General features: G+C 51.9%; 3 protein-coding genes across 3 annotated transcripts in view; 2 read left to right on the forward strand and 1 right to left on the reverse strand.

Moving 5' to 3' along the window:
* The window catches only part of SYCE2 (synaptonemal complex central element protein 2), a 14210-nt gene extending 11183 nt beyond the window's left edge, over positions 1–3027 (forward strand). Inside the window, exons 4-5 of the mRNA XM_012435874.3 lie at positions 2161–2349; positions 2702–3027. Coding sequence (XP_012291297.2) covers positions 2161–2349; positions 2702–2839 — 327 coding nt within the window. The 3' untranslated portion in view covers positions 2840–3027. The remainder of the gene's footprint in view (positions 1–2160; positions 2350–2701) is intronic.
* The window catches only part of GCDH (glutaryl-CoA dehydrogenase), a 23025-nt gene continuing 5659 nt past the window's right edge, over positions 2850–20215 (reverse strand). Inside the window, exons 2-12 of the mRNA XM_012435870.3 lie at positions 11607–11735; positions 11479–11514; positions 11012–11155; positions 10805–10867; positions 9605–9775; positions 7644–7773; positions 7351–7567; positions 6762–6865; positions 6349–6474; positions 5915–6075; positions 2850–3352 (exon numbers count right to left, since the gene is read on the reverse strand). Of these exons, the coding sequence (XP_012291293.1) occupies positions 3279–3352; positions 5915–6075; positions 6349–6474; positions 6762–6865; positions 7351–7567; positions 7644–7773; positions 9605–9775; positions 10805–10867; positions 11012–11155; positions 11479–11514; positions 11607–11697 (1317 nt within the window). The 5' untranslated portion in view covers positions 11698–11735 and the 3' untranslated portion in view covers positions 2850–3278. The remainder of the gene's footprint in view (positions 3353–5914; positions 6076–6348; positions 6475–6761; positions 6866–7350; positions 7568–7643; positions 7774–9604; positions 9776–10804; positions 10868–11011; positions 11156–11478; positions 11515–11606; positions 11736–20215) is intronic.
* The window catches only part of KLF1 (KLF transcription factor 1), a 4817-nt gene continuing 4288 nt past the window's right edge, over positions 19687–20215 (forward strand). Inside the window, exon 1 of the mRNA XM_012435872.3 lies at positions 19687–19856. Within this exon, the coding sequence (XP_012291295.2) occupies positions 19770–19856 (87 nt within the window). The 5' untranslated portion in view covers positions 19687–19769. The remainder of the gene's footprint in view (positions 19857–20215) is intronic.

Raw genomic sequence — 20215 nt, forward strand, 5'->3', positions numbered from 1 at the left:
CCCAGCCCTCTTACTTCACACAAGGTTGAGCAGCTATGGGAGTAGGGGGTCGAGGCACAACTTGCATTGTCACATCCGTATGTCCTGCAGAAGTGAGGTTCTTCAACACACCCGGGGCTTATGTCTTGCGAAAGCTGGTGTTATGTTCAGGTCTTCCATGAATGGTTGTGCCTGATGCCTCTTGAGAATATAGAATGGGGGGACAGGCACAGTGGCTGACACCTGTAATCCCAGCACTTTGGGAGGCCACGGCAGGTGGATCACTTGAGGCCAGGAGTTAGCACCTGGCCAACATGGTGAAACAAAAATTAATCAGGTGTGGTACCACATGCCTATAGTTAGGGTAAAAAGTTAAAAAAAAAAAGAATATATAATGGATCATGTGAGTGGCACAGCTTGCTGATTCCAGTTGTCTCGATGACAGATTGACTTTATGATTTTATTTTCCTTTCTCTCTCTTTTTTTTTTTTAAATAGAGATGGGGTTTCACCATGTTGGCCAGGATGGTCTCGATCTCTTGACCTCGTGATCCACCCACCTTGGCCTCCCAAAGTCCTGGGATTACAGGCGTGAGCCACCACGCCTGGCCTTTCTTTTTTCTTTTTTTTGCTTGGCAGGCTCAAAACAATTTTTTTTTTCCTTTTTCTATTTTTTTTTTTTTTTTTTCTGAGACAGAGTCTGCTCTGTTGCCCAGGCTGGAGTGCAGTGGCGTGATCTCAGTTCACTGTAACCTCCACCTCCCAGGTTCAAGCGATTCTCTTGCCTCAGCCTCCTGAGTAGCTGGGATTATAGGCAAGCACCATCATGTCGGGCTAATTTTTGTGTTTTTAGTAGACATGGGATTTCACCATGTTGGCCAGCCTGGTCTCGAACTCCTGACCTCGTGATCCACCCACCTTGGCCTCCCAAAGTGCTGGGATTATAGGCGTGAGTCACTGTGCCGGGCTTATTATTATTTTTTTTTGATACACTACCCAGAAGCCACTTTGTTGGCTGCCTCTTCTAGTCCCTGTTCTGTGTACTTCCATCCTAACTTGGCTGAGCTTGTACTGCACAGTTCTGTGACATGTGTCCCTAGGTGACTTTGTCATCATTTGAACATCATAGAATGAATTTACACAAACCTAGATGGTATAGTCTACTACACACCTAGGCTATGTGGAAGAGACTCTTGCTCCTAAGCTGCAAACCTGCACAGCATGTTACTATACTGAATACTATAGGCACTTGTAACACAATGGTAAGCATTTGTGTATCTCAATATATCTAAACATAGAAAAGGTACAGTAAAAATATGCTATTATACTCTTATGGGCCATCATTGTATATATAGTCTGACATTGGCCAAAACGTCATTAAGCAGCACACAACTGTATATACTTTTGCCTCTTAAAAAAAAATGTTACATATAGGCAGTCTTGACCCCCAGTCACTGCACTGGGTTTTGGTGGTGTTTTTTTTTCTTTTCTTTTGAGGTAGGGTCACTCAGGCTGGAGTGCAGTGGTGCAATCATGGCTCACTGTAGCCTCCAACTCCTGGGCTCGAGCAATTTGAGGCTGGCTTCAGCCTTCCCAGTAGCTGAGACTGCAGGTGCACATCACCATGCCTTGCTAATTTGTTTTTGTTTTTGTTTGAGACAGAGTTTTGCTCTTGTTGCCCAGGCTGGAGTGCAACGGCACGATCTCAGTTCACCACAACCTCTGCCTCCTGGGTTCAAGCGATTTTCCTGCCTCAGCCTCCCAAGTAGCTGGGATCACAGGCATGTGCCACCAAGCCTGGCTAATTTTGTATTTTTAGTAGAGACAAGGTTTCTCCATTTTGGTCAGGCTGGTCTCAAACTCCCGACTTCAGGTGATCCACCTGCCTTAGCCTCCCAAAGTGCTGGAATTACAGGTGTGAGCCACCACGCCGCCTTGCTGATTTTTAAATTCTTCTTTTTTTTTTTTTGGAGGCAGGGTTTCTCCATGTTGGCCAGGCTGGTCTCGAACTCCTGACCTCAAGTGATCCAAAGTGCTGGGATTACAGGCGTGAGCCACTGCACCCGACCTATTTTGCCATTTTCATAAGAAAATTTTTAGAAATCTAAAAAAACCACTTAATATTGATGTCTGGTGATGCCTCTTGTTTGATTTTCCAAAAATAAATCTTATTCTTTAAAAGGTTTCAGATCTGACAGAGAAATTAGAGGAGAGGATCTATCAGATTTATAATGACCACAACAAGATCATCCAGGAAAAGCTCCAGGAGTTCACCCAGAAAATGGAAAAGATCAGCCATTTGGAAACAGAGCTCAAACAAGTCTGCCACAGTGTGGAGACTGTGTACAAAGATCTGTGTCTCCAGCCTGAGGTATGACCAAACTCACCCCGGGGGTGCTGCCTGAGGAAGAGGGCAGGGATGGCCCAGCCAAGAGCAAATGTGAGCAGAAACCAGGCACCCACCCCTGAGCCCACCAGGCCACAGTCCCTGCAAAGCCCTTGGTGCACTCGCCATCTTGTTTGTGGTCCCCTATGTTAGGTGTGTCTGAGCTGAGAAGCCAAACTGTTGTCATGTCGCACTGTTGTATGAGCAGCTCTGTGGTGACAGAAAGGACAAAGTCCCCTGCACCCTGCCACTCAGAAATCATCCCCTCTGCCCACAGCCCTGAGCCCTGCAGCCCTGGCACAGCCCAGCACTGCTAACCTGGGTTTCTTTTTTACAGCAGAGCCTAAGACTCAGACGGCCAGACCACTCTAGAGGAAAGTCCCCAGCACGTCCCAGCGACTCACAGCCCCCAGACGTGTTCGTTTCTTCTGTGGCTGAAACTACTTCTCAGGTGGTTACCAGTAAACCGGCCTGACACCTTGGGGTCAGACGTGTAGCTCTTTATTTTCCTCTCCCTCACTCTGCTCCAACATCCAGCATAAGGCACTACCCCCGGGCAGGAGGCTGGGAGGGCACACTGTGAACTCGGTGTGAGGGGGTCTGCTGGAGCAGACGGAGTTGCTTCAATGTCACTCTCCTTTCAAGAGAAGCTGCTATTTCAGGGTAAATGGAGTTAGTTTTCATCCATGGTTAAAAGTGGATTGAGACACTCTACAGAGAATTCCATCTTCTTTTTAAGGAACACAGCTGAACGACTTCAGAAGGGAAATTTTGATATTTAAAAATCAGTGTCTCTCACTTCCCACTCCATCCGCCACCTCCCTTTCTAAGCTCAGAGCACAGCGTTTCTGCAATCCAACCAGGCGTCTCCCCAGGAAGGGGCTTCAGAGTTTTGGGCCCCTGATGGAGTGGGCTCACTTGCTGGCCGTGAACGCCTGGATTCCTGTGATAGCTCTCCCAAGGATCAGGGCATGAATGTCATGTGTACCTGGACAAGATTAATATAGAGTCAGTTTGGAGTCTTCACAGCTCACAATTTCCCTTTAAAATCAACTTTTGCCGGGCGCGGTGGCTCAAGCCTGTAATCCCAGCACTTTGGGAGGCCGAGGCGGGTGGATCACGAGGTCAAGAGATCGAGACCATCCTGGTCAACATGGTGAAACCCCGTCTCTACTAATACAAAAAAAAATTAGCTGGGCATGGTGGCGCGTGCCTGTAGTCCCAGCTACTCAGGAGGCTGAGGCAGGAGAATTGCCTGAACCCAGGAGGCGGAGATTGCGGTGAGCCGAGATCGCGCCATTGCGCTCCAGCCTGGGTATCAAGAGCGAAACTCCGTCTCAAAAAAAAAAAAAAATAAAAAATAAAAAATAAAAAAAATAAAAAAAATAAAATCAACTTTTATGTCCCCCCAGGCCACTGTTTTAGAAGAACAGACCCACAGAGATGGTGAATGCCGCCAGCTGCCAGGAGACCCACGCCTTAGTGACAGCCTCCAGGAGAAGGCTGAGAGGCCACCATTTGGGCCACACTGAAATTGTTTTTGAATTTTCTATAATGCATCTTGGCAGGAAAAAAACCAAAAACCCAAAGCTCCTTGTGCTGAACTCCCAAAATGCAGCAAGTCTAGCCCCTGCCATGGGCCCAGCCTTCATGCTCCCCACACTTGGCAAGTTCACCGCCACCCCTACCTCAGTTGATTAAATGTTTGATTTTCAACCCGGCCATGCTTCCTTGCACAGAGGATGAAAATACCCCTGAGCTCCAGGGCAACACGACAGGCCCTTTCTTACTCTCGGGAAGGACGGGAGGGACAGCACATCAGAAATTCAGTCAGTTGCTTCTGCTGACTTAATGCCGCCCCTCCCAGAGAGTCCCCCACCCCACGACCTCAGGTCTCATTCTTTGCTCCTCCCTGGCTCCTTGGGGCAGAAGGCAGATTGTAGCCTCCCTTTTAGAGCCAATTCTGTTTAATTCCCAAAGCACAAATCTTTTTTTTTTAAGATAGGGTTTCACTCTGTCACCCAGGCTGGAGTGCAGTGGGGTGATCATAGCTCATTGTAACCTCAAACTCCTGCGCTCAAGCAATCTTCCCACCTCAGCCTCCCAAAGTGCTGGGATTACCGGTGTGAACCACTACGCCCAGCCCCTATAGCACCAAATCTGACCTATCCCCCCTCTGCATAAAACCGTCTCACAGCCCCCCTCAGGGTCATTCTCACACTTGTACGATCCCCCCAACTCCTAGCTGCCTAATAGATCTGGGGCTGTGGGGGTGCATGGGGAAGGTACCATGCCTGCATGTGCTGTCCTGTCTGGAAGCCTCTCTGCCCAGGGGTCCTCATACCTCCCTTTTTTTTTTTTTTTTTTTTTTGAGACAGAGTCTTGCTCTGTCGCCAGGCACCAGGCTGGAGTGCAGTGGCATGATCTTGGCTCACTGCAACCTCCACCTCCTGGGTTCAAGCAATTCTTCTGCCTCAGCCTCCTGAGTAGCTGGGACTACGGGCACGGGCCACCACACCCAGCTAATTTTTATACTTTTTAGTGGAGACAGGTTTCACCATGTTGACCAAGATGGTCTCAATCTCTTGACCTCGTGATCCACCTGCCTCGGCCTCCCAAAGAGCTGGGGTTACAGGCATAAGCCACCGCACCCAGCCACCTTCCTCTTTTTCTGCATAGCTCACGCTGGATTTGCACTTTTATTTATTTGTTTTCTCTTTTTCTTTCCACACTATGAAGCAATGTGATATTGATTGATTGATTGATTGATTGAGACTGAGTCTTGCTCTTGTTACTCAAGCTGGAGTGCAGTGGCACAATCTCAGCTAACTGCAACCTCCACCTCCTGGGTTCAGGTGATTCTCCTGCCTCAGCCTTCCGAGTAGCTGGGATTACAGGTGCCTGCCACCACACCTGGCTAATTTTTATATTTCTAGTAGAGACGGATGCGGTTTTCACCATGTTGACCAGGCTAGTTTCAAACTCCTGACCTTGTGATCTGCCTCGGCCTCCCAAAGTGCTGGAATTACAGGCGGAAGCCACTGCACCTGGCCACAGTTTTTTGTTTTTAAGTTTCTTTCTCCACATCTGTCTTCCCACCAAGCAAGGGGTTCTGGGCCCCCATGAAAATCACTATCAGTTGCAAGGTGCAAACACCATAGTCTGAAGATGACTTTTCTTTTTCTCTTAAAATGGAGCGGTGAGTCCTGCGTGTAACTTCCCTCACTCCCTCACATCCACCAGCCTGCTAGGAGTCGGGTCTCATCCCTGGGCTGCCCTAGGAGCTTACTTGTCTCAGGAACATTCCTCCTCCCAAGTATGTGGGAGAAAGAGCTGGGAGCCCCTCGCAAGGCCTGATGGGGCCTCCGTGTGGTGCATGAAGCACTTCACTTCCACAATCCCCGCGTGAGCAACTCCAGATGAGGGACAGAGGGTGTACCTCGCCCTGGGTCACACTGTCACTTGGTGATAGATGGAGTTGGACTCAGGCCTGTGCCCGTCCCACCCAGCCACTGAGGCTGCAGTGGGCCCTCTGAGGTTCAGCTCCCACCTTCATAGGTGTTGACGGCCTCCAGGTTCATGGCATGCCGGATCACGTGATACTCATCAGAAATACCATTTCCTCCTAGCATGTCTCGGGCCTGGCGGGCGATGTCCAGGGCTTTCCCACAGTTATTCCTCTTCAGTAGAGAGACCATCTCCGGGGTGGCCCTGGGAGAGGCACATACAGGTAACAAACATTGGGGATCCTAGCTCCCGGTGCCCCAGGCAAACCTAGCCCCAGGTGGCGATTCCCCAATGCAGCCAAGCTCCCAGTGAGGGACCCATGGGGCTGTCCCCAGCCCAGCCCACCAAGGACAAGAGGGAGAGCAGAAGGTTCGGGTCTCTGATGCAACCAGGCAGGAAGGACTTTTCTCTCTAGGAAGGACACAAGGTCCTCCACCCACAGCTGTAGGCTCCCAGCCCCTACCACACAGCCCCTACTTGTCCTGGTCCTTCAAGCGGCCGAGCTGCAGGCAGGCGTGAAGGCCCAGGGTGATTTCAGTGAGCATGTCTGCCAGCTTCTTCTGAATCAGCTGGTTCCTGGCCAGCGGAACACCAAACTGAATCCTAGATGGGCAACAGCAGGGTAAGGGCAAGGGGAGGCCCACTCTCCCAACTCCATCCCTGTCCTGGGGCCCCCTGCTCCAGGAAGCCTTCCCAGGCTGCCTCGGTGCCCCCGAGCCCACCCTAGCCCTGCCATTGACTCAGCCCATGGCTGCTCAGAAGGACATCACTGGTCATTCCAGAGAAGGAACTCAGGCCTGGTGGGTGGGGGCTGGGGAGTCACCCATAGGGTAGAGAATGAAACCCAAGCTGCCCACACTCCCGGGGATCTCATTGTGACCCCCACACACCTGTCCAGGGCATACTGCCGGGCTGTGTGAAAGCAGAACTCTGAAGCTCCAAGCACGCCCCACGTGATGCCGTACCGGGCGTTGTTCAGGCAGCCGAAGGGACCCTGTAGGGTTGAGAGGATGCCTCAGTGCCACCCAAGAGACACCAAAAGGCCCTATGCAGAACCAACTTAAGCAGGGAAAGCTCCCTCCCCAGCCACCCACGCAGGCGGACTCAGGTTGGCATTCAAATCACAGATGGCCCTGGCACTGAAGCTTGGTGCCTGCTTACTGGGTTTGCACACAGTCCCACCCAGCCTGGGATTGGGGTTCCATGCTCAGAGCTAGGAGGCTGATGGACGCCAGAAGACGCACTGTGAGTCAAACGACTGAGCTGGTTCAGGCCCAGGTGTCCCGGGCAGAGCCAGGATGAGCAAGTCAGTCATCAAACAGGGGCAGTTTTCAGTACATCAGTGAGTCTGGCTGAGTAAGAATCACCACCGTGTGGGCTCCACAGTGCACAGGGAGCTGGGTCCCCAGCACAGAGCCTGCCTGACAAAGGTGTACTGGCAGGTGACCCACACCCATTCCCAAAGTGGCTGCCACTCACCCCAAGGCTGGACGCACCAGGGAGCATGTTCTCTTCTGGTACCTCCACGCTGTCCATAATGATCATGCCTGTGGCCGAGGCCCGCAGTGAGAACTTGCCCTGGATCTTGGGGGCCGAGAGACCCCGCATCCCCTTCTCCAGCAGGAAGCCGCGAATGCAGCCATCTTCACATCGAGCCCACACTACAAACAGGTCAGCCATAGGCGAGTTGGTGATCCTGGGGATGGAACAGTCGGTGAGGGGTCTGGCCCTGTGCCCCTGTCCACCACCTGCCCACTGTCCAGACCCCTTACCAGGTCTTGGTCCCATCGAGGGTGTAGCTCTTGTTGGATGAGTTGTAGCGGGCTCTGGTCTCCATGCTGCTGGGGTCACTTCCGCAGTTGGGCTCTGTGAGCCCAAAGCAGCCCAAGAGTTCCCCCTTGGCTGCAGGCACAAGACAAGGTCACAAGGCTGCGTGATCCCTCATTTACTCCCCCATGCAGAAATATCCTCAAGGTGGGGCGCAGTGGCTCATGCCTGTAATCCCAGCACTTTGTGAGGCTGAGGCGGGTGGATCACAAGGTCAGGAGTTCAAGACCAGCCTGGCCAAGATGGTGAAACCCCGTCTCTACTAAAAGTACAAAAAAAAAAAATTAGTTGGGCACGGCGGCACATGCCTGTAATCTCAGCTACTCGGGAGGCTGAGGCAGGGAATTGCCTGAACCTGGGAGGTGGAGATTGCAGTGAGCTGAGACCATGCCACTGCACTCCAGCCTGGGCGACAGAGCAAGACTCTGTCTCAAAAAATAAACATAAAAAAAAAAGCAAGGTGTGGCGGCAGGCGCCTGTAATTCCAACTACTCAGGAGGCTGAGGCAGGAGAATCACTTGAACCTGGGCAGGAGAGGTTGCAGTGAGCCAAAATCATGCACTGTACTCCAGCCTGGGCAACACAGCAAGACTCCATCTCAAAAAAAAAAAAACAAAAAAAAAACAGCCTAACCAACATGATGAAACCCCATCTCTACTAAAAATACAAAAAATTAGACTAGGCAGGTTGGCTCACGCCTGTAATCTCAGCACTTTGGGAATCCGAGGTGGGCGAATCACTTGAGGTCACTGGAGTTTGAAACCAGCCTGGCCAACATGGTGAAACCCCATCTCTACTAAAAATAGAAAAATTAGTCGGGTGTGGTGGTGTGTGCCTGTAGTCCCAGTTACGTGGGTGGCTGAGGCAGGAAAATTGCTTGAACCCAGGAGGGAAAGACTGCAGTCAGCCAAATCAGGCCACTGTATTCCAGCCTTGGTGACAAATGAAGACTCCATCTCAAAAAAAAAATAAATAAATAAAATTAAAATACCAAAATTAGCCAGACATGGTAGCAAGCACCTATAATCCCAGCTATTCGGCAGGCTGAGGCACAGAATCACTTGAACCCGGGAGGCTGAGGCTGCAGTGAGCTGAGATTGCACCACTGCACTCCAGCCTGGGGGACAGAGTGAGACTCTATCTCAAAAAAAAAAAAAAATTACCCTTGCCCCTGAGCCAGGCCTCATAACCAAGGTGGATCTGGCTCTGATTTCAGGGCATTCCCAGGTGGTGGAGACAGGTTACCCCAAAGCCATAATCACAATGCTAACATGGGGAGGAGGCCTCAGGGAGTTGGGAAGGAGTCAGGCAAACTGGAAGGGCATGAGGAGTTCAGCAGGAGGAGGTTGTGGGAAGAGCAGTCCTGGGAGAGGGAACAGGATATACAAAGGCCTGGTGGTACTTCTGGAGAATTTGAAATAGCTGAGTATGGCTGGGAGGAGCACTTTAGTGGCTAGAGATGATGTGGGAAGGTCGGTCAGCAGAGACCTGGTCACACAGGGTCTTGTGGGTTTGTTTTTAGGAGACACGGGGTCTCCCTATGTTGCCCAGGCTGGTTTCGAACTCTTGGGCTCAAGGGAGCATCTCACCTCACTCTCTCAAAGTGCTGGGATTATAGGTGTGAGCCACTGCACATGGCCAGCAGAGACCTGGTGGACTTTACACTTTGGGCTGGGCTAGGGAACACAGAAAGTATAGGGAGATGACAGTGGTCACAGAGGGGGACAATCAGGCTGGCCAGGGATCAGATGTCTAGGTGAAGCCCAGGTTCTAGCAGAAGGTCCAGGTGGCCACTTATGCTACCTTTGAGATAGGGACAGCGTAGGCATAGGGGACAGCCCCACCCTTGAGTTCCAGACCTCAGGGACTGTCTTCCTTCCACCAGGCCCCATGGGTAGCCACTCACCCAGCTGGGGCAAGTACTTTTGCCGCTGTTCCTCGCTGCCGTAGGCATAGATGGGGTACATGACGAGGGAGGACTGGACACTCATCGCCGACCTGTAGCCACTGTCTACGCGCTCCAGCTCTCGGGCCAGGAGCCCATAGGCCACAGACGAAACCCCAGCACAGCCATATCCTGGTGGCAGTAAGAGGGGAAAGCAGGACAACAGAGAACACGGCCCTGCCCAGCTGGGACCCAAGAGGCAGGGCAGGATAGGGATGCATGGGAGACAGGCATCAAGCCAGCCCTAGCTGAGGCTTATTCATCTCATCTCCACAGCCACTTTCAGAGGGTGGGACAACAGCCCCACTTTACAGACTGGGAAACTGTGGATTAGGGAAAGAAGGGGGTTTCAGACAGGCAGGAGAATCACTTGAGACCAGTCTGGGCAACATAGCAAGACCCTGTCTCTAAAAAAAAACCAAAGGGGCCAGGTGCAGTGGCTCACACCTGTAATCTCACCACTCTGGGGGGCTGAGACAAGTGGATCACCTGAGGTCAGGAGTTCGAGACCAGCCTGGCCAACATGGTGAAACCCCATCTCTACTAACACACAAAAATTAGCCAGGTGTGGTGGTAGACACCTGTAACCCCAGCTACCTGGGAGCCTGAGGAAGGAGAATCACTTAAACCGGGGAGGCAGAGGTTGCAGTGAGCCAAGATGGTGCCACTGCACTCCAGCCTGGGCAACAAGAGTGAAACACTGTCTCAGAAAAAAAAAAAAAAGGGTGCAGTGGCTGACACCTGTAATCTCCCAGCACTTTGGGAGCCCAAGGTGGGTGGATCACTTGAGGTCAGGAGTTCGAGACCAGCCTGGACAACATAGCAAAACCCCATCCCTACTAAAAATACAAAAATTAGCCAGGCCTGGTGGCATGTGCCTGTAATCCCAGCTACTGGCAGGGGCTGAGGCAGAAGGTTCGTTTGCACCCAGTAGGCAGAGTTTGCAGTGAGCCCAGATTGTGCCACTGCACTCCAGCCTGGGCAACAGAGCAAGACTCCGTCTCAAAAAAAAAAAAAAAAAGAAGGAAGAAGAAAAGAAAAGGAAAGGAAAAGAAAGAGAAGGAAGGAAAGAAAAAAGAAAGAGAGGGAGGAAGGGAGGGAAGGAAGAGGCTTTCAGAATACACTGGGGTCTGCAGTATGTGGAGAGACACTTGTTCCTACCTTTGATGGTGGGGCCCAGCACACCCAACTCCCCCATCTCCGAAATGATCTCCCGATGAAAAACTGCAAAGGGACAAGTGCCCAAATTCAGGCCCAGCCCTAGGCCACTGGAGGCCCCAGCCCCAAACACAGAGGGGCCTTGAGGTGGGGTGGGTGTGGCTCCAGGATAAGGAGTAGCCTCAGAGCACCACCCGCCTGCTCGCACACCTTCGTTGCGATTGGCCAACAGGATGCGAGGCATAAGTCTCTCCTGGCAGTAGGTGCGGAAGGTGTCCCTGATGAGGATCTCATCTGTCGTCAGCTGCTCCTCGAGCACCAGCGGGTCCTGCCAGTCGAACTTGGGACGCGAGGCTGTGGAGGGGAGCAGGATTTCGCCTCGGTCCAGTCCGCCCGACCACTGCGCCCTCCCTTATCGAACCCTCAGCTCTACCCCTCCACACCCATGTCGCCACCCCACCCAGGCTACTGCCAGTTGCAAACGAGACTGACCAGGTGACCTTTCTCCAGCCCCGCAGGCACAGCGCACTCACGGCCTCAGTGCCTCTGACCCTGGCCACGACCCTGCCACCCCGCTCGGGCAGCCCTCGGATTCTGGGACAGAGTCCACCTGGGGCAGACTGACAGCTTGTCCAGGACAGGGGCAGCAGACACACGGCGCGACCAGGGGTCCTTACACTTGGCCGGTCGGCTCTGTGTCCTCCCGCCTTTCTCTGCAAACACAGAACGGGACAGTCACTCCCGGAAAGTCCCTAAACCCCCAGTTCCTCCCTCCTTCCCTCCACACTCCCGACCTCGCACTGACCGGTCTGCGCCGCCGTCGAGACCCACGTGCGAAGGACGCGCAGGCCGGGTCCGCGGCTCAACAGCCGCGCGGAGACGCCTCTCAGGGCCATGTTCTTTCGAGGGGAGCTAGCGGAGCAACGATGGCGACCTACAGGAGCGGGGGCGTCAGAGCAGAGCTCCTCTCAACCACCGCTCTGGTCACCGCACCTTCCTCACCCGGTACCTCCCGGCTCACTGACGAGGCCACGGTGAAACTGACCAAAGCCTTTGACCTCAGCAAGAGATGGGAGGAGCGGAGGCCGAATGAGCCTTCTCATTGGTTCCTCCTAGAATCCGGCCCCTCCTCAGCTCTGTGTTTTAAATGGGCTACCGCAGCCTTGACTGTGGAGACAGGGGCTCCCCAGACAGAGGAATGTTAGCCCCTTTAAGAAGCGGCCGGGGAAGGGGAGGAAGACGAGTGCGGGAAACCGATTGGCCAGCTGGGTTTCTACCTCTTATTGGTCGTATGGTAGTGTTTGACCCACTCCTGGTTGGTCAGTTGCAGGGGGTGTGTGCGGAGGAACCAGGAACTAAACAAGAAATTCAGGCACGAGGACTAGGAGTCCTCCCGAACCCAGGAGGCCAGACTCAAGTTCTCTGATTAGACACTGATTGTGGGGAAGATGAGCGCCGAGTGGGCGATCTTAGCAAACCTGCCTGCCAGTCTGTTCCAGGAAGCACATAAAGATACTTGAGACTCGTGTGTGTGTGTGTGTGTGTGTGTGTGTGTGTGTGTGTGTGTGAACTTGTGTGATTCTGTGAGTCTATGTGGGTTGTTTTGTTTTGGTTTTGGTTTGTTTTTTCTTTAGACCGAGTCTCTGCCGCCCAGGCTGGAGTGCAATGCAATGGCGCCATCTCGCCTCACTGCAACCTCCGCCTCGCGGGTTCAAGTAATTCTCCTGCCTCAGTCTCCCAAGTAGCTGGGATTACAGGCGCACACCACCACGCCTAGCTAATTTTTGTATTTTTAGTAGAGACGGGGTTGGGGGGGTCACCATGTTGGCCAGGCTGGTCTCGAACTCCTGACCTCAGGTGATCCGGTCCCCTCGGCCTCCCAAAGTGCAGGGATTATAGACGTGAGTCACCGCACCTAGCCTTGTTTTTTTTTTTTTTTTTTAGACAGGGACTCGTTCTGTCGTCCAGACTGGAGTGCAGTGGCGCGATCATAGCTCACTGCAGCTTCCACCTACTGGGCTTAAGCGATCCTGCCACCTCAACCTCTAAGTAGCTGGGACCACTAAAGCATGCATCCTGCCTGGCTAATTTTTTTTTTCTTTTTTTCTGAGATGGAGTCTCATTCTATTGCCCAGGCTGGAGTGCAGTGATGCAATCTTGGCTCACTACAACCTCCATAGGCAGAGCAGCCCCAAGGGCTGCTGGTTGCCTATTTTTATGGTTATTTGTTTATTTATTTGAGACGGAGTCTTGCTCAGTCGCCCAGGCTAGAGTGCAGTGGCGAGATCTCGGCTCACTGCAACCTCCGCGTCCCTGGTTCAAGCGATTCTCCTGACTCAGCCTCCTTAGTAGCTAGGACTACAGGCACGTGTCACCACGCCAGGCTAATTTTTTGTATTTTTAGTAGAGACAGGGTTTCACCGTGTTAGCCAGGAAGGTCTCGATCTCCTGACCCCATGAAGCACCCGCCTCAGCCTCCCAATGTGCTGGGATTAAAGCGTGAGCCACCGCACCCATCCCCATTTCTTTTTTATTTAATTAAATAAATAGAATTTTTTTTTTTTTTTTTTTTTAGACAGAGGCTTGCTCTGTCATCTGGGCTGGAGTGCAATGGCGCCATCTCAGCTCACTGCAACTTCCACCTCCCGGGCTCGTGATTCTCGTGCCTCAGCCACCCCAGTAGCTGGGATTACAACTCTTTAGTAGAGATGAGGTTTCCCCGTGTTGCCCAGGCTGGTCTTGGACTCCTGACCTCAGGTGATCCACCTGCCTTGACCTCGAAAAGTGCTAGGATTACAGGTGTGAGCCACCACACTTGGCCCTATTTTTATGGTTATTTCTTGATGATATGCTTGTAGGGTTAAGCCCTACAGGATGATAGGATGTCCCCTATCGCTGTGCTGAGGCACAGGATCCGAGAAATAAAGAGACAAGACACAGAAGGATAAAGGAAGCACAGCTGGGCTCTGGGGGGCCACGCCACCTATAAGCAGAGACAGGCGAGGCCCCAAACATCCAGGAGCGTCTGTATTTATTGGGTATAGGTTAGGGGGCAGAGTAGTGAGTGAGATCATCTTTAAGGATAGTGATAGGGTCAAGACATTCACATGAGCGATAAACAATGGGTCCACCCCCATTAGGTCATCTAGGCTAGGAGGTGGGCAGTGCACAGCAAGGGGTCCACCCCCATTAGGTCACCGAGGCAAGGAGGTGAGCTGTGCACAGTGAAGAAGATGCAGTGTGCAATATCTCTTATTAGGGGGAAGCTACTTCTAAGGAATTCTATAGGAGGATGCTTTGAGTCAGCACAGTAGCTAGAGAGCTGACAGGTTATACAGCCACCAAGGTGAGATTATACCAAAGGGGTTTTAAGCCCTCGGACACTCTCAGGATTGCCAGCCTGAGGCCAGCTTTCACAAGAACTGGACGCAAGGTACTGCAACTCCTTTTCAGGAGGACTGACTCTTGCTCCAAGCCTGCCATACAGCAGGTATCTTTACGATACTGAACGCTGCCGCCTGGGCCAGCCTGCCATGTAGAGCGTGCCCTTTCAGGCAGAGGCACTACTGCTTGGGCCATAGATTCTTGTCCTGGTATAACTGTTTTTCCCTTAAATCATGCTCTGCACCGTGTCAGCTCTAGACATTCCTCCGACTATAATATGATTATATGTATATATGGCTGTTCATTCTTTTTTTTTTTTTTTTTTTTTTTTGAGACAGAGTCTCGCTCTTGTTACCCAGGCTGGAGTGCAATGGCGTGATCTCGGCTCACCGCAACCTCCGCCTCCTGGGTTCAGGCAATTCTCCTGCCTCAGCCTCCTGAGTAGCTGGGATTACAGGCACGCGCCACCGTGCCCAGCTAATTTTTTTGTATTAGTAGAGACGGGGTTTCACAATGTTGACCAGGATGGTCTCGATCTCTCGACCTCGTGATCCACCCGCCTCGGCCTCCCAAAGTGCTGGGATTACAGGCTTGAGCCACCGCGCCCGGCCCGGCTGTTCATTCTTTAATTCATGCTCTATACCATGTCTGCTCTAGACATTCCTCCTATAAAATTATATATATATATATATAAAGGAAATAACTGTTCCAACTATAAACGAATACATGATTATATATAAAGGATTATATAAAGGAAAGAACTGAGTAGTAACACTACAAACTAAGATATTCTTCAGGCACTAATTGTGCCGGGGGTCTGCTTAGCTCTCCTTCCTTGGTACCCAGAAGGGGGGTTACCCACAATGCTACTAAACAAGGGGTAGATTATTCATGTGTCCCCTTTTTAGACCATATAGGGTAACTTCCTGACATTGCTATGGCATTCGTAAACTGTCAAGGTGCTGATGGGAGTGCAGCAGTGAGGATGATCTGAGGTCACTGCCATTGCCATTTTGCTTTTGGTAGGTTTTGGCCAGCCTCTTTGCTGCAAACTGTTTTATCAGCACGGTCTTTATGACCTGTATCTTGTGACCTAGTTTATAATTTCTGGATCACTTGAGCCCAGGAGTTCCAGACCAGCCTGGGCAACATGGCAATATTATGTATCTATAAAAAGTACAAAAATTAGCCTGGCAGGGTGGCATGGGTCTGTACTCCCAGCTGCTGGGAAGGCCACGTGTCCTCAGCCACAGGGAGCCAGCCACACAGAGACGTCCAAACTGTCATGCAGACCCAGGGAGGCAGACCACCAAATAACCAGACTCAGTGGAGACTCACACGAGCTCCCTGGTGGCCCTGGACAGTAGGAAAGGGTGTGGGGTGAGGCTTCCCAGGGACCCCAGTCTAGAAAGAAAGGGGCTTCCTACCATGACTTCTCCTGAAGCACTGCATGGTGACTGGCATCAACCGTTGATGGTTATGGGTCATATAAAAATACCTCTCCTGGGCTGGGCGCAGTGGCTGACACCTGTAATCCCAGCACTTTGGGAGGCTGAGGCAGGTGGATCACTTGAGGCCAGGAGTTCAAGACCAACCTGGACAACATGGTGAAACCCTGTCTCTACTAAAAATACAAAAATTAGCCCGGTGTCATGGTATGTGCCTGTAATTCCAGCTGCTCAAGAGGCTGAGGGAGGAGAATTGCTTGAACTTGGGAGGCGAAGGTTGCAGTGAGCCAAGATCGCTCCACTGCACTCCAGCCTGGGCAATAGAACAAGACTTTATCTCCAAAAAAAACTCCCAGCCTGGGTGTGGTAACTCACACCTGTAATCCCAGCAATTTGGGATGTTGAGGTGGGTGAATCACTTGAGTCCAGGAGTTTGAGACCAGCATGGGTAACATGGCAAAACCTCATCTCTACAAATAATTAGCTGGATATGGTGATATGCACCTGTAGTCTCACCTTCTTAGGAGGCTAAGGTGGGAGGTTTGCTTGAGCCCAGGAAGCAGAGGTTGCAGTGAGCTGAGATTACACTACTGAACTCCAGCCTACATAACAGAGTGAGACCCTGTCTCAAAAAAAAGGAAGGAAGGAAGAAGGAAAAATATCCCTTCCTGACCTCCCAGATAAAGCTTAAGCATGGGCCTGAATTTTTGGGTTTTGGGGGCTGTGAGATGGCAGGAGGCTGTAACAATAGAGGTCATATTAGAAGGCCTTACACACCCTCATCTCCTAAACTTCAGTGACACCCCTCACCTCCAACAAGCCCCCCGGGCACTGCAGGCCTTGCTGTCCTCTCTTCTTTCGACCAGGTCAGGCTATACCATCCTTGTCATCTGCCTCAAGCCCCGGGGACATTGACAGCAAACATCTCCCTGCATTTAGGAGTCCATAGTCTATGACTGCTCAGGGGGTTCATCTTGCCCCCTGCCCAGATAGAGCCAATATATCCAGACAGGGGGATTGCAATAGAGAAAGAGTTTAATCCACATACATCCAGCTAAATGGGAGATTATTATTTGAATCAGCCTCCCTGAAAATTCAGGGGCTAGCGTTTGTCAAGAACAGTTTGGTGGGCAGGAGGGCTAGGGAATGAATGTCTTGGATTGCAGTCATAGGGGTGTGGAAAACAGTTGCTGGATCGGCTTCTTGGTGGGGACCATAGAGTAGCTGCTAGTCCTGGTGGGGTCACCCAGCTGTCAGATATGCAAAAAGCCTAAAAAGACATCTCAAAGGGCCAATCTTAGGTTCTGCAATAGTCAAGTTATTTACAGGAATAATTGGGGAAGTTGCAAGTCTTGTGACCTCCAGAATAATGGCTGGTCATCACTTAACTATAACTACATCTTAGCAGAATTCAGGCCCCTCCCATCCTCCTAACCTAGTGCCTTTCCATTAGTTCCACAAAGTCAGTTTAGTTTTGGAAAGGGCTATTATCACTTATTTATTTTATTTTGTTTTATTATTTATTTATTTATTTTGAGATGGAGTCTCACTCTGTCACCAGGCTGAAGTGCAGCGGCGTGATCTCGGCTCACTGCAACCTCCGCCTCCTGGTTCAAGCAATTCTCCTGCCTCAGCCTCCCAAGTAGCTGGGACTACAGGTGCCCGCCACCACATCCAGCTAGTTTTTGTATTTTTAGTAGAGATGGGGTTTTACCATGTTGGCCAGGATGATCTAAATCTTCTGACCTCATGATCCGCCCACCTCGGCCTCCCAAATTTGCCCTCAGCTGGAATTACAGGTATGAGCCACTGCGCTGGCTATTTTTTATTTTGTATTTATTTATTTTTGCAATGGAGTCTTGTTCTGTCACCCAGGCTGGAGTGCAGTGGCACGATCTCCACTCACTGCAATCTCCGCCTCCCGGGTTCAAGCGATTCTCCTGCCTCAGCCTCCCGAGTAGCTGGGATTACAGGCATGCACCACCATGCCTGGCTAATTTTGTATTTTTAGTAGAGACAGGGTTTCTCTATGTTGGTCAGGCTGGTCCTGAAGTCCCGACCTCGGGTGATCCACCTGCCTAAGCCACCCAAAGTGCTGGGATTACAGGCATGAGCCACCACACCCAGCCATAACTGTGTTTTTTTTTTTTTTTTTAGAGATGGGGTCTTGCTATGTTGCCCAAGCTGTTCTTGAACTCCTGGGCTCAAGCATTCCTCCTACCTTGGCCTCCCAAAGTGCTGGGACTGCAGGCATGAGCCACTGCTCCTAGCCTGTTTTGTTTTTGTTTTTTAGAGACAGAGTCTTGCTCTGTATCCCAGGCTGGCATGCAGTGGCATGATCTTGGCTCACTGCAACCTCTGCCTCCTAGGTTCAAGTGATTCTCGTGCCTCAGCCTCTCAAGTAGCTGAAATTAGAGGCATGTGCCACCATGCCCAGCCTATTTTTATATTTTTAGTAGAGACAGGGTTTCACCATGTTGGCCAGGCTGGTCTCCAACTCCTGGCCTCCAGTGATCTGCCCTACTTGGCCTCTCAAAGTGTTGTGATTACAGGCGTGAGCCACTGCACCTGGCCCCCTGCCTCCCAGTTTCAAGCAATTCTCCAGCCTTAGCCTCCTAAGTAGCTGGGATTACAAGCATGTGCCACCACACCCAGATAATTTTTGTATTTTTAGCAGAGACAGGGCTTCACCATGTTGGCTAGTCTGGTCTCAAACTCCTGGTCTCAAGTGATCTACCTACCTTGGCTTCCCATAGTGCTGGGATTACAGGTGTGAGCCATAGTGCTGGGATTACAGGGTGAGCCACCGCACCTGGCCTTGTTTTTGTTTCTGTCACCAAGGCTGACCTGCCAGAAATAAAGATGGCCACTCAACTCTTAAAATTTTTTTTCCAGTGACGGACCCCCAGGCTGGACTGCAGTGGTGTGATCATAGCTCAGTGCAGCCCCGACCTCTTGGGCTCAGGCGATCCTCCCACCTCAGCCTCCTGAGTAGCTGGGACTATGGGCATTCACCCCCCAACCCCGCACCCCCCCACCCCCACTTTGTTTTGGACAAACAAGTTCTATGTTGCCCAGGCTGGTCTTGAAATCCTGATGTCAAGTGATCCTCCCACCTCAGTCTCCCAATGAGTGACCATGAATTATATGTCTGTAATATATATCCATGTCCCCTTCTCAGGCTCCCGGGGCACCAGTGTGGAGGTCCCTGTTGCAGAAACTCAGATCTGCTCCTCACATTGGGCAGAATGAAGGAGCAGCCAGGCTCAGAGCCAGGATACTGGTCTCCTGCAGGTCAGGTAGTTCCTGTGGCTTGGTCCAACGCTCCTATCCCACCCGGGAGGAGAGAGGGTCACTTTCCCCTCGGCTGCCCCCGTCACACTGGAGCAGCTGACACTGAACCAGTCTCCGTGCAGATCCAGACAGTGCCACCCGAGGGTCCCCTGTAGACAATGGTGGGCCACTTGGCAGGGGCTCCCTCCTGCCTCAGGGCTCAGACCCTGGGAGGTCCCAACCCAGGCAAATTGAAAGCCAGGCTAATTTAAAGACCCAACCCCCAGGCCTCCCACTCACCGGAGGACAGTGCTCTGGCTGGCCTGGGCCGCCCAGATAGCAGCCTCCAGCATCTGGGGTGTCTGATAATGCTTGGCAGGGAGTTTGTGCCAAGTCCCGCCATCAGTACAGTTGTTGTTGTTTAGTGGGGAGGGGGAGGGCTGTGGAGCCTCAATCGGGGGGACAGGGGGTCCCACAGCTTCTCCCCAGAATACACTTTCTGCCTGTCACCCCTTTTCCAGGAAAGTAAACTGAGGGCAGGCCCCCAAGTCTCTCCTTCTTTGGAGACCCAATGTCACTTTTTACCTAGCACCCGGACCCTCAAACCCTGAACCCCTCAACCACTGATATTGCCTTGACTGTGGATACAGGGTTACTCTTTAAGCCCCAGCCCCAAACAGGCCAACGTGAGGTTTGTACCCCAGAAACAGTGACCCCCGCCTTGCCTTGCCTCCCCTTATCAGAGTCTGCAGCCAATCAGCTAAGTGCAGAGAGGAGCCCTCGAAGGGGCTATCACAGCCTCAGAGTTCACGAGGCAGCTGAGGAAGAGGAGGCCTGACACCCAGAGTGGGCACCAGCCAGCCATGGCCATAGCTGAGACCGCTTTGCCCTCCATCAGCACACTGACCGCCCTGGGCCCCTTCCCGGACACGCAGGATGACTTCCTCAAGGTGGGGCCTAGAAGGTGGGGTCTAGGTAGGCTGGCTGGGATCCAGGGTCACAGTCACAGATCTTGGGGTCCAGGCCTGCATCTTGCCCTGAAATCAAGAGACCTAACCAGGACTGAGGTACTCTCAGTCCAGGTGAGGGGGTCTCAGCTTAGTCTGGCAGGCGGTGGGGGTGGTCTAGGGGTTTGAGGTTCTAGGTGTGATCTATTTCTGTAATAGAAAACAAAGGTAGCCTGGGCAACATGGTGAAACCCCATCGCTACAAAAAAATATCAAAAGAATTAGCCAGGCATGGTGGCATGTGCCTGTAATCCCAGGTACTTGGTAGGTTGATGCGGGAGGATCATTAGAGCTCAGAAGTT

This window comes from Aotus nancymaae, unplaced genomic scaffold (assembly GCF_030222135.1).
Source record: "Aotus nancymaae isolate 86718 unplaced genomic scaffold, 86718_ANA_hifiasm-v0.15.2.pri h1tg000028l, whole genome shotgun sequence".
Lineage (NCBI taxonomy): Eukaryota > Metazoa > Chordata > Mammalia > Primates > Aotidae > Aotus > Aotus nancymaae.